At 57.2% G+C, this 13,291-nt stretch overlaps 1 protein-coding gene and 1 non-coding gene across 4 annotated transcripts in view; both read right to left on the reverse strand.

Annotated features, from left to right (window-relative positions):
• Positions 1 to 13,291, reverse strand: part of MED24 (mediator complex subunit 24) — a 47,743-nt gene that overhangs the window by 16,682 nt on the left and 17,770 nt on the right. For all 3 annotated transcript variants that reach the window (XM_054014319.1, XM_054014318.1, XM_054014317.1), the window contains exons 10-23: positions 13,056 to 13,103; positions 11,715 to 11,797; positions 10,724 to 10,810; positions 10,102 to 10,213; positions 9,194 to 9,336; positions 8,048 to 8,085; positions 7,196 to 7,278; positions 4,114 to 4,292; positions 3,722 to 3,821; positions 2,719 to 2,894; positions 1,979 to 2,243; positions 1,461 to 1,642; positions 931 to 1,024; positions 397 to 496 (exon numbers count right to left, since the gene is read on the reverse strand). In XM_054014319.1, the coding sequence (XP_053870294.1) occupies positions 397 to 496; positions 931 to 1,024; positions 1,461 to 1,642; positions 1,979 to 2,243; positions 2,719 to 2,894; positions 3,722 to 3,821; positions 4,114 to 4,292; positions 7,196 to 7,278; positions 8,048 to 8,085; positions 9,194 to 9,336; positions 10,102 to 10,213; positions 10,724 to 10,810; positions 11,715 to 11,797; positions 13,056 to 13,103 (1,690 nt within the window). The remainder of the gene's footprint in view (positions 1 to 396; positions 497 to 930; positions 1,025 to 1,460; positions 1,643 to 1,978; positions 2,244 to 2,718; positions 2,895 to 3,721; positions 3,822 to 4,113; positions 4,293 to 7,195; positions 7,279 to 8,047; positions 8,086 to 9,193; positions 9,337 to 10,101; positions 10,214 to 10,723; positions 10,811 to 11,714; positions 11,798 to 13,055; positions 13,104 to 13,291) is intronic.
• On the reverse strand, positions 7,566 to 7,673 carry LOC128829360 (small nucleolar RNA SNORD124). Its single transcript, XR_008443332.1, has one exon. It is a non-coding gene; the product is annotated as a small nucleolar RNA SNORD124 (small nucleolar RNA).

The following is a 13,291-nucleotide window of genomic DNA, read 5'->3' on the forward strand; positions in this document are numbered from 1 at the left end:
CCGTTAAATAACGGCTGCGTTCCAAACAAGAGGTGGCTGCATTGCACCGCTGGGCACAGAGAATGCTGTAAACCCACTGGGTAGTCGCACTCTGTAGAAAGCCTGAATCCACGAGGTGCTGAGCACCCTCCACGACGTCAGCGGCACAGATCACGACTAAGACGAATGCTTTGCATTGATACAGCAACTGACACATTCAAACATTAAGCGATTAACCCGTGAGGCAGGCGGGTCCGTATTAATAGCCCCAGACCAACCAGAGGCAATGAAGTGATTGGCTGAGGCCAGGTATTCTGGGTGTCAAAGGCAGGAATAGAACCAGCGTCTCCTGATGCCCAGATCCCCAGCCCCCAAGCCACATTGCCTCTGGGAAGCTGGTGCCACAATTTCACTTACTAGGGCTGGACAGAACATTGGGATCCTCCTCGTTGGAACTCAGCAGACGCATGAGCTTGGACGGCTGGGTGTCGTCCAGTGGGAACAGGCTAATGTAGTCCTGGGGAGAGGGAAAGCAGAAGATTCAGGCATGGCGGAGCTGGAGCTCACGGCGCACCCCCAGCACCTCACAGCCGCACCCCTCCCCGGGGGCAGGGCGCAGCACGACGGGATGAAATCAAGGGCAAGGTGTGTGGCCAGGTGGGGGATTTTAACATGCAGCTCGCACGGCAGCAATCAGAGGTGTGGTCCAGCGCCATGCACAGGGATCACCGCACACACGCGTGCGTGCGAAAACGGTCAAGAGAACGAACTTCAGCAGCCAACCCCAAAGTATCCCCGAGATGGCAGCCGTCCCTTTATTAGAAAACCAGCTCTCGCGAAAACAACCCGGCTTCCAGCCCATCCTCAGTGGCTGCTTAAGATGGGTTTGCCCAGACGTGCACTGACCACAGGATGCAGATCCATGCACCCCACACACACACACACACGTACCTCTATGTCCTCTCGGTGCCTCTTCTTCTGCCTGGCCGAGGCCTGGCCCTTGTTGTGGGAGGAGTAGGAGCTCAGGGCGCACCAGACAGAGAGCCTAGCGTGAGAATCACGGGAAAGGAACGCAGCGTGAACTGCAGGGGGCGGTTTCCCGGCATTCAGTATTACCTGAGCAGCACGGCAGACGGTGCTCCAGAGGATGTGGGTTCCTGCGCCCGTGGCTGGTTCATTCTTTGGGGGTAGCGTCATCCTCCGCATGAGCTTCCCAACATCGTTCCCCCCTCGCCCCCACAGCTCTACCTACTGAGCTTCATGCCTCCTGCTAGCCTAGCCAGATTTGCTTAGTCATTGCTTTGAGGGAGGCAGTGTCTAGAGCAGGGGAACGGGCAGCAGGATGCCTGGGTTCTATTTCCGGGTATGCCACTGACTTGCCAGCAGAGCATGGGTCCCCCCCCACCCCCCAGCTCTAAAAGCTTGCGGTACATGGCTGTCAAAGGGCCCCAAGACTGAGGCAGACCAGGTGGTTCTCTTACTTGGCAAGGGCCTTGCCAGGCGGGTCCATCAGGGTGTGCCACTTGGAGGAATCGGTCAGCAGGCTGGGCAGGATGTGGCCGAGCAGGGATAACGTCAGCTGCTGCATGTCCAAGCAGAAGATGGCGTAGAGGAGCTCCACGGCCCGCAGCGTGTGCTCCTTGCGGGTTTCCTTCAGCAGCTCCTAGGAGGAGATGGTGGGGGACAAATCAAGGAGTGGGGAGTGGATTGGCAGCCCTGCCCCTATTGCCATGGATACGGGGATCGCTGGCGGCCATGGCTGTCACTCGTGCAAGGAATACACATTACCTGTGCTCAGCAAAAGGGAGGCAGCGTAATGTAATGGTTAGAGCAGAGGTCTAGGAATCAGAATTCCTGGGTTCTAGTCCCAGCTTGGCCGTCAACTTGCCACTTCCTCCAACCTCCTCCCCCCGACCACCATCTGTGCCTCAATTTCCCCACCTGTAAACCTGGAACCATTCTACATACAGCCTCCTGCCGCCCATCCTCCAGGATGTACCTTGACCAGGTTGTTGCAGAACCAGTAGACGCCCCCCATGTGCAGCAGCATGTCGAAGATGTGAATGGAGCGACTGTCGACCCAGCCCTTCTCCAGCACCTTGGTGAACACGCCTGTCAGGACCTCCTTGATGGGCTTCTTAGGGGGCAGCAGGTTCCAGTAAGGGATGGGGTCCGTCCCCGTGGAGGGGAATCGGATCTGCGTCGCCGTCTGCTGCAGGACGTCGGCGCACATGCGCTCCAGGATGGAGCTCATTATCACCACGCTGGGAAGCGAAGAGACACACGGCGGGGGCTGAATGAGAGGGTGCCCCGCACCCACAGCCTGCTCTCTGCAGATACCTGCTTCCTACAACGTCCAGTTTGAGATTTAAAGCTACAAGAGGCAGGAAACTGAGCCAGGGGGGTAAACGTCCATAGCACGGCTCACCTTGTAACGGAGGGACTGGCTCCAGGACAGCTCGACTCCTCCCCTGCCACTCGAGATCTCCCTCCCCTGGAACATCCCTGGGCCAAGTAACATTTGGAAAACACTGATGCTTCTTTGCCTGCAGCAGCTGGAGGAGGAGGAGGAGGAGGAGCCAGCCCCATGCGCCCAACCAGTGCATGGTCGTTCCCTACAGTCTATTCGTCAGAGTTCTGCTCAAGCTAGTATTAGATGCCTCTAGTAACAGAGCCCCCTCCCCGCCGGAGACAAGGCCCCAGCCCTCCTGCCTTTCCCCACGTGACCACCCTCCTCACCGCTCGTTGTAGAACTGCAGTGTGTTCTCGCTTTGCAGGGACGTGGCCAGCTGCCGGATCATCTGCAGCGACTTGTCTCGCTCATCCAAGCCCAGCATGCGGACGTGGGCCACCAGCCAGGCCATGGTGCACACGGCCATGCTGCACACCTTCCCTTTGATGTTATCCGTGATTTTCTGAGGGCGAGACACAGGCAGACAGCTGAGGTTCTGCACCAGACACAAATGCAGCCCCGCCCCTGTTCCAATGACACCGCTCCGTCTCGTGTCGCTGGGGGAGTCCTGAAGCGACAGAGCCAAATCCACCCCGGTGCAACTCCATCCATTTCAGGGGGGTGGGTCTAGCCCCAGGGCCTTGCCCAATCCCGCTGAAGTCAGGGGAAAGCTTGGACCAGCCCCTTGGTGACAAGTGCTGAAAGCAAACGGTCATACGCAGCGTTTGTACGGTGATCTTTTTCCCCAGACCGCAGAGCACTTGACAGAGTGGGGCGGGGTCAGCATCGAGATCCCCCAATACAGATGGGGAAACCGAGGCACAGAGAGCAGCACCTCACCCCAGGTCACAGGGCAGGATTTTGTGTGTCTCCCCCTACCAAAGGGATGGATGTTTGTTAGTTTCGAGCTCTGGAGGTGTAAATACCCAGCGGGGAAAGCTCCCAGCAAAGAGCAAAATCTGGACCCCGCAATGGAGGACAAGGGAGATTTGGACTTGGTCCTAAGCGAGAGTTTACACCCGCATCCAACTTTGCTGGCATTAGACGCTTGCATTGTGAAGGCTGATACCGCTGAGCGCGTACATGGTGAGCAGTGAAATTCCAAGCCTGGTTTCTTTGTTTTAGCTGAAGGCTGGTGAAAGATGCTGGATTGGCCGTTCTAGAGACCAACGTCCCTGTTTACCAAACCCTTCTGGAAACAGCCAGCCCAGGGAGGTTTGTGCCTCGGCTCTACCCCAGCGGGGGAGGACTCGCCCAAGGTGCCCGGGGACGAGGCAGCGTAGCAGCTACCTGAATTGACTCGAAGGTGAGCACTCCGTTCTCCCAGGCATTGAGGATCTCCAGGATGGCCGCCGAGATGCTCAGACATGCCTCGTGCCACTTCATTTGCCTGCCGGGAGGGGGAGGGAGAACTGGTCAGGGGCACAGGATACCTTTAAACGCTCACTCACCGTGACCGCAGCAGCCCAAAGAGGCAAGTCAAGTACTGGCGGCAGCATGGGTCCCATGGGCAAGCCACACGGCTGGCCCTCCTCCTAGGCTGGGTTCTGGTAGCTGTTTGAGAGGGGAATGGGGCTCAAGCAAACTGCTCTGCTGGGAATCTGGCTCAGCCCAGGCTGGAGTATGGGTGGGAGTCGGGTCCCCCCCAACACACACACTCCCGCCCCCCGCGAGCTACGTACACCAGCTTCATTTCCGAGGAGCTGTTCAGCAGAGCGACCAGTGATTCCACCTTGGTCGAGTCGGGCCGGAAGCAGGGATGATCTGGGTTGAGGATTTTCCCCTCCTCCGGCATGCAGGTCTGCATCCAGGTCTCAAAGAACGGCACCTCCCCAGTGGGGCTGGACTCGGAGAGGATCACCTGGAAAGAGGCCCCAAGCAAAGGCATCCTAAGAGAACAAGGAGCAGCCCAGCCAACACACAGCTCACAGCTGAAGCAACAGCAACACATAGTGGCCAACGTGGCTAATGTCAGGTGACTATTCCTGATGGAAAGGCAAATCCCCGTGGTTCTGGCCAGGTCCAATGAGGCAAGTTACTCTCTGCCCTCGAAGTGTCACTCTCCCAAGGGAATCTCCTTCCCTTCCTGTTGTGCGGTGCACAGATTGCACATTCCATCCCAGAGGTGGCTGCATTTCAGTGACAGAGTGGAAGCAGATCCTACATCAGCCTCTAAAAAGTGCTCTTTGGAAGGCGGACACGACTGCCATTGGGACCTGGCGAATCTGTCCCGAGCAGGGATTCTTGCCCGGCCAACTCCTCAGGTGCAGAGTGGCCCCAAACCCTCCTAGGGTGCATCCCTTGCTTCCCTACAAACCAATCACTCCAGGTCCCTGGCAGTGTTTGGGGCAAGGACTTCCCCCAACACACCTGTGCACAGGAAATCCCGGCAGCGAGGAAGCCAAGGATTATCCTGGGCTTGCAGGAGCCGGGAGGTTTGCATCAGGCTGGCCTCCTCATCTCTGGTTTGCTGGTGTGTGGAGCCTCCCCGAGGCCTCCCCAGCCCGCGTTTGGAAGCAGGGCTGTGGGAGGAGCCGACAAGGAGCAGGCTCTGCTGCACAGCATGGAAATACCAGAACGCAGACCAGCTGCAATGCAGCCGAGTGCCGGGGACTCCAGCTGAACCCACCCACAGCACAGGGTTAAACCAAAAGAAACCTGGCTAGGGAGGAGTCACGTCCCCCCAAACAGCTGTTTCACTAGCCACCCAATTCCCTTGCCCAGCTATCTGCCCCCTTCATGGGCGTGTGCGACGCGCCAAAGGACTGAACTGCTAGGCTGTAGGCACGGGGAAAGCCAGCCCGACAGGCACCAGCATCTGCACTGCCTTCCTTGGCACTGCCCCTTCACTAGCTGTATGGTACCGTCACGAGGGGCCTGTGGGAGCCCCAGATGTAAGGGGGCTGCAGTCCGCCCCCCCCAGGGCAGTAGTCCGCCCCCCCCAGGGCAGTTCGGCTTTTACACTCTCAAGGGGGAGACACGGCTGTGAATTTCCCTGTTCAGAGTAAAGGAGGCTGCTGCCTGGGCTACTGGCTAGATTGGGCACTGACACAACGGAGCGGGGTTGGATTGTGGAGTACGGCTGGCTCCCGAGCTGCGGAGATCCACGAATACCTGTATGTCTCCCTACTGAGTCTACAGGAATATCACTGTGCACTTCCCTAGCCCTCTAGGACATTACAAACAGTAAGCAAGCCCCACAAGCCCCCAGAGAGAGACATTTTAGGATTACTTTAAGCAGCACCAAAATGCAGCCGCCTCTGGGGTGACACGCCATTGCTGTTCAGCAGAACCCAGTCAAGCTGCGCAAGGGTTTAGGTTGGGAAATAATTAACAACAAAGCCAGCTGAAGTCGCAGGGTGCGTTTACTAGCAATCCTTTGTTCCTTTCTATCCTTTCCCCCCAGGGATCTACCAGGACCTTCCAAACATAGTGAATTAATCCTCACCACGCTCCTGAGAGGTGGACATTAAAGACTGGGAAACTGAGGCAGAGAGCAGGGAAGTGTCTTATTCAAGGCCACAGAGCGAGTCAGTAGGACAACCAGAAACAGAACCCAGGAGTCCCAACTTGCCTGTCCTAAGCTTTATTCTCCGTAAGTTAGAAAAAGGAAGGTAGAATGGGAATTTGCCCAGGATAGAGAGGTTAACATGTTTAATAGCGGAGAGAGAGTTCCCCGTAACCACCCCTGGAGTTGCTCACTGCTAGAGCCGTCTGTATGGTATTCATACAGGCTAGGACAATGCTGCTTCCTTACCCAACTGGGGCCCTGGGGGCAAATGGGTGAGAAACAGACCCCCCCAGAATCCAACAGGAACATGGGCATGGACAAGTGAAGGAGCTTGTGCCAGCGTTAGCACCTTGTTTCATGAGCCTCAACAATGTTAAATGTAGTTGCACAGCGCCCCCAGGTGGGCATCTTTATATATTAATCTCTGCCTGAATATCAAAACTAAGCAGGAGGACACAGGATTCAGAGATGGGAAGAGACGTGGTGGATCCCTGAGCCCGTCTCGCCAGAGGTTAATCCGGACCCAGTTCTAGGAAACAAAACAGGAGTGGGAGAGGATGTTTTTTTCCATCTCCAACTCCTGTGATGTTACAAGGTTACGCCAAACAGCCGCACTTCGTGGGTCTGACATGAGCGGCAGGGGCAGTAGGAACGTGAGAGCTGCGAAGGAACGGGCAGGTTAAGCCAAAGTTAGGAGCGGCCATTGATTTTCACAGGTTCACAGGCTTCAAAGCGAAAAGGGCTGGCTATGATCATCTGATCTGACCCCTGCAGGACACAGCCCCAGGAGCTCAGCCAGGCACCTCTGCAGCAGATGAACCATTCTGTCATGCCCAATAATGGGGGTGGCCTCAGTTTGGGGGCGCCAGCTGGCAGCCCTTTGACCTGATTTTCACAGGTGCTGAGCACCCGCCATTCACTTCAACCGGAGTCTTGGGTGCTCAGTGCTTCTGGGGAGGGGAAAAAACCAAGCAGGCCCTTGGCTAGCAGCTGAAGTCAGCAGCCACTGACAGACGTTTGGCTGGAAGTTAATTTCATGTCTCCATTGACACGAGAGAAGAACGGGAGTCCCCACAGCTACCGGACCCAGCCACTAGAGGGACACCAAGAGTCACGGTGCATTAGGCTGGGCTATAGACGTGCTGCGTGGCCTGAGCTGATGTTATTCATTCAGGGTCTCCTAGCTAGATGGCACGAGCTCAGGCTTCCTGGAGACACCAGTCCGCAGAGCTGCACGGCCGGGGGGAGCCTACCTCAGAGCCGTAGGTCTGGGCGACGTGGCACAGCATGAGGAAGGAAATGTCGAACAGCAGGGCCCTGACGGAGGCAGCTTTGGCTGTGGAGGAGAAACCAAGCTGTTACTGGAGCTTTCCAACCCCAGCTTGCCCAGCTCAAGGCCCCAGTGGGATGCTATGGAGGGACCCCCCACACCCCACTGCACTGGTGCATGCTGCCTCCCCTGGGGCACCCGGCACTCCTACTGGCAGGGAGAGCAGGGCAGTGCTCACACCGCCCAGATCTCCTGCATAGCGGCCTCACCTGAGGGCAGGGAACTTTCACTAACCCCGACCCCACATCCTAAGCCGAGAACCTGCTGCACCGAGCCTGGAGCTAAGCCTTCCCTCCAGCTAATGGAAGGTCAGAGCATTTCACAAGTTTAATCACATGCAAATATATTCAGAATCCTTATCTTGGGTCCTGTGCTCAGACATCATCCCTTCCAAAGAGGGAGGGGCTAAGGGGCACTGGCAGCAGGCCAATCTCCCCCTCCCCCCTCAGGGGGGGGGAAAAGGGGGACTCATCTCCCCATCCCCCCAGCACAGAGCCCCCTGACCTGCGACTGAGCGGGAGACGAGCTGCGGGGGCTGCAGGGTAATGCACACGTGCTACCAGAGAGGATAAAGAACGCCAGTGAGCCCTGCACCCGGCCAGATCGATTGAATGCCCCCTTGCGCAGGCAGCCCCTGGCTGGGACAGTGCTCGCTACTGTTACCCCACGGTGTTAACCCTGCCAGACCGGGGTGCCCTCTGAAAGGGCCCAGGCACGGCTCCTCCACACTCAGCAGTAAGGGGCTCTACCGTTCAAGCTGCCATGTCACACTTACAGCCTTCTCCGCTGATGTGCTTGGTAAATTCATTCAGCCTGAAGAGAGGCGGAGAAAGAAGCAATGAGGCACCATAGCCGTGTGTTCGGTCTCTGTGGCTGGTGAAACTGAAACCTCTTTCCCCCCAGAGCAGGGCAGGCTGCCCACACATGCTGCCCCCCGCCAACCCTCCACGGCAGCTCAGGCCGAGCTGGGACCCTCTCCCCAACCAGCGCCGGCCTCCCAGTTCCCACCGGCTCCTTTCTCTGCTGGCCCCATGGCGCAGGCCCCGTCCAAAGATGGAAGGGGAAGGAGACCAGACACTGGGCTGGGACTCTGTAGGTCTGGTTTCAGTTCCCAGCTCAACGACGCGTCCCCTCATCACTTCATCTCCTGGGGCGTCCACTGCCCAGGGTCCTTGCTCTCCCCGACCCTGCGTCTGCCTGGTCTGGTTAGCCTGGGAGTCCCTGCGTCCGGGACTGTCTCCCTGTGTCAGTGCAGCATGCAGCACACCCTGATCTCGGCTGGGGCCTCTAGCCGCTGCTGCTCCAGCCATCAATCCTAGCCGAGGAACAGCACGTGCCACAATTGACCTGGATGCACTGAACAGGGGAATCCAGGCTAACACAGGAGATAGCACACTGCACGTGCACACCTGTTCTAAGAAGCCAGTACCCCCACATCAGCCTGACCCACTATCACGCCCCAGCTGCATTGGCTCTTTGGTTCGCACTCTCTTTTCATATGCTTGAGTGGTTTGAAGTTTTGAACGCGTGCAAATGACTCCACACCCCCAGCCTGGGTTCTGCCCAAGACTGTCTGACGATAGTAACAATTCTCAAGAATGAGTCCAGGTGACAGGCAGGACTTTAACGTGTCGAAATAGGAAAAGGCCCTGCTTATGTATATTACTGTAGTGCTCGGACACCCCACTTCGGAGTTTGCTGGGTGCTGCCAAAGCCGTCTGCGTCACTATACCCATCGGGTGAGAGGACACAAAAACCAGATCGATCCAGCCTCGTCGTATCTCCTGCATGTTCGCGGCCACCAGCTTCCCTCGTTTTGCTCAGAGGTGGGAGGTCTGAGGCACAAACACGCTACACGGCTGCCCTGGCACCCCGCGCCCAGCGCTAACCCAGCACAGACAGTCTCGCTGGAGTCACTCACTTGATGAACTTCCGAGCAAAAGATTTCAGCTTCCCCGTCGCTGCCGCAGCTGCTAACAGCAGATCCAGGCTCTTCCCAGAGAGCATGTGGCCCAAGACACCGAGTAGCCCCTCGGGGGATTTGGAGTGATCTGCATCCATGGTCTAGTGAAAAAAGGGGGGGGCGGGGAACAAAGCAGTTTTAAACAGTATTATAAAGCGGCTGTAGAACTCTGGGCACGACTGGAGCTCTCTGATTGGCTGTCGGTAACGCCATATGCAAGTCAAGTCATCATCAGAAGCCACGGGGTTCTGGTCTACATGAGAAAACGAGAGAGGGATCAGACCTGCCAGACAGGGCTCTAGCATTGCTCAGCCACCACCCAAGGACAGCTGTAATTACCCATAATCCACCACCTGCTGCGGCTTGAGCGGGACCTGTGGAACAAAATGTACTTGCTGATTCCGAAGCTCGGGCTCCTACTCGCTCTTGGGGAGCGTGGCGGCCATAACAATGCAGGGAAAGACTGCGTCCGCCTGCGTGAGCTGTGTGCGTGTTATCCAGAGAGAAAGGAGCTGGGAGCAGGACGGTCACAGAGTTCTCTGCCTGCAAAGGCCTGAGTCATGCTGTTACAGCCCAATGCTTTCACATGCTGCATAAGGTCACTGCTTCCAGACGCAGTTAAAGGGATGGCTTGGCATGGGGCACAGCCCCTCTGACTCTTACCGCCACTAGAGCGGAACAGGACACCAGTCGATCCCAATGGCGCGGCATAGGGCTGCTGGCGGCCAGCCGCCCCCAGTGAGCCTGCCCCCAAGGCTGGCTAGAGGTGCCGCCTTTCCCCCAGCACTGGGAGAGAACCTGGAGCATTACAGCCGCTCACGAGCGAGCGAGCAGCGGTCTGGGACGGGGGGCACGGGGGAAGTTACCTTGAGGATGTTGGTGACAGTGGGCTCGGCTCTCAGGATGAGACCCGGGTTGGGCTGGATGTTGGCATTCTCTGCCGACTTCAAGCGTGGCGCATGCTCCCGGTCGGCCGTCCTGGGGGGGGATATGCATGGAGACGAGGGAATCAGAGAGGAGGAGCCCCCTCTTCCCCCTGCTTTGCAAACAATGCGATCCCCCACTCCCTTCTCCAAGAGGGTCAGGGTCAATACAGCCCGTGGGAATGCAGCACCCACGCCCCTCCCCACGCAGGGAGCCCGTGGCCAGCCAGACCAGCAGATCTGAGCCGAGGAGGCAGTTCCCTGGGTCGACAAGGCCCCCTTCCCTCCCAGCCCCCATAGCGTGCTCAGCAGAGCACAGCAAAGGCCTTTCTATTCAAGCTGGACACCTAGAATCTTTTAGCCCCCATCTCACTGGCTCTTTCTTTAGGGTTTTGATGGCTGGTTAGATCCAAGCTGTCCCGTTAACTTCCTCACAGCGGAATAAAGACACTCAGAGCCCCCAGAAGTGATTCCCGGGGGGACAGGATGGCAGCAAGACCCAGCTGCTAGCAATGTGCAGGAATTTCACAGGGGAACTCCCAAGGCAGCAGAGCTGGGGGCCTACCGTTTGGCGACCAGGTTGGTCATGTGGGCCTCAGACAGCAGTCCCTGCTTGCTACACTCCTGCAGGAGCAGACTGGTACAGTCACAGCTGGAATTGAGAGAGATGGAGCTAAGGGCACAAGGAATCACACACACACGCTCACTGTCCCGCGTTAGGGTGGGAGTGGGAAAGCAGCTTCAGAGAGGCCAGAGCTTTCATGCGTCTGACCAAAGCAAAGGAGACTGCATTGTGAAGTGCGGGGTCAGGACTCCGGGGTTCCAGCCCCACGTTTAGGCAGACGTTGGGGGCCTAGTAACTCAGACAAGAGACGGACTCAGAACTGGGTTCTCGCTCTTTGGCGTTGTCAGGCCACTGTACCACTGGGCACATTAGTTCTGTCAGAACGGGGCTAACAATATTTACCCACCTCACAGAGGGGCCTGCCAGCTTGTTTGTTTGTAAGGTGCCTCGGAAGCGGAGAGCGTTATGAACATGGGACTCAGCTGTTAAACACTTGCTGTAGGGAGGGGAAATGAGGCACGGGACACTTGGGGAGAGAAAAGCTGCCCTCCAGACTGTACGCCAGCCTCAGGAACAGCCAGTGGGAAACGTGCCGGCAGTGGTTCAATACCGCCTCAACGGCTAAGAGCAAAGCCAGGACGCTGTAACCAGGCACTGAAGGCTGGGCTGGGCGTTCTGCCACAGATCCAGGTGCTCAGAAACCAGGGATTAAAAGTAAAATTGGATCCAAGTTTTCTACTAGGCGTTAAGCCCAGGACACAGGCCAGTTTTACCCCATTCGGGGCTGTGGGGCTCCTCCGGGAAGAGGGACGTGCTGTCCCCATGGTTCTGTGTGCAGCCCAAAGGTTCTCAAAGGAATCCAGCCATTCCCACGGCAGTGAGGAGGAGACCCTGCACATGGCATACAACAGGCGGGCCTTTCCACATGCTTAGGCCCTTTCCCCTGGGTGCTCCGAGGTCAGGCGCAGACACAGGAGGGAGGAGGACTCACTTGCATCGCTGATCAGCTTTGTCCAGCAGAGGGGTGAGTTTCAGCAGGAACTCAAAGGCACAATTCACATCCTCGGTGAAATCCTGCAGCCACACAAGAGGCAAGCGCTCGATCAGACCTCGCTTCACAAGGTACATAAGATTCTTTCAGCTCAAGCAACAAAGCCACTTAGAAACTTGGGCTCGATTCTTCCCCATCAGCTGAATAACTCTGCACAACTTCACACTGATGGCCCAACAAAGTGTTGGCCGATCAGTGTGACGTTAGCAAAGGGACGGATTATCCTACGGTGCTTCCGGGACACGGGGAAGGCTGGGGGGCCAGAGTCTGCTATTCAGAGGTGCCGGCTCCCACTGCGGTCACAGCACTGCAGGAACACAACCCTCAGCACCAACGGGAGATGCAGACGCTTGCCATGAAAGTCAGGCCCCGCCCTCCGATCGGGCATTACAAGCTGACATCCACTGCTCAGCAAGGAGAGGGGGGAGATTCTATACGGAACGAGATTCAAGGGAACGGGCTGGGCTGGTGTTTTATTGTGGAGTTCCCACCCCTCGAAACAAAATCACCCACAGCGATAGTAAAAGAGCGCTGGGGTAGTGCAGTCAAGCAGGGACGACTTGTGACCACTGGCTATAAACCTTCCCCCACTGGGTGTCAGCCTAGACCAGCTATTACAGCGGGACCCCATCCTCCCATCGCACCCCTGAGGCCAGGAGGTGTCTCCTCCCCCGGTGACATCTCGGCTTTTAGCCTGTAAGCTCCTGGGGGCAGGGACTGCCCTTGACCACATGGCCCCCGATGTTGCCGAGACTTATGGTTACGGACACGAGGGGTCCTGCTGACCAATCAGATCGTTCCTGGTGCAAAGCTGAGCACGGGCCTATGTCTCTGAGGGAGCAAGGTCTATATTTGCACAGTGTCTAGAACAACAGGGCCCCAAACTGGCTGGGAGGGGTGAGGGTTTACACAGAGCCCCTGCTACGGCGGAGGGGGAAGGAGGACCCTGGTATGGGAGGCACACACAACCCCAGGCAGAGGGGCCGAGTTTCAGAGAGTCCCTGAAATAAAGGGAGGTAGGAGGGTGGCACTCAGGAGTTGGGGGAGGGATGCAAGGAGCCCCTGGTGTGTACAAGCTCAGACAACACAAGTTACAAAGCAGGTGACCTCCCAGGCTATTAGACCATAAACTCTTTGGGAAAGCGACTGTCCGCTACTCTGGGATCGTACAGCGCCTAGCACAATAGGGCCTCCATCTCATCTGGTCCCTGTGTACGTACACACACACGCTACTGCACTGTAAATGATCCATACTAAATACGAACACTCACAGCAACTCACCTTCTCTCCCTGGGGATATTTCTTTAGTTTAACCAGAACCTGAGGGATCTGAAAGAAACAGTTGTTTCAAACATTCAGATCTAGCCCAAGAGATCCTGGGTGCGGAGACTCAGGCTCGTGCAGCACAACACATGGCTCCCACTCAGGAGTCATGGCAGAAGACCCCCACCCTAGAGGAACCCCCCCTAAGAGCTGCCCCACAGAACTGCCCCAGCGATCCATCTAGTCAACGCCCT

Source organism: Malaclemys terrapin, chromosome 25 (assembly GCF_027887155.1).
Source record: "Malaclemys terrapin pileata isolate rMalTer1 chromosome 25, rMalTer1.hap1, whole genome shotgun sequence".
Lineage (NCBI taxonomy): Eukaryota > Metazoa > Chordata > Testudines > Emydidae > Malaclemys > Malaclemys terrapin.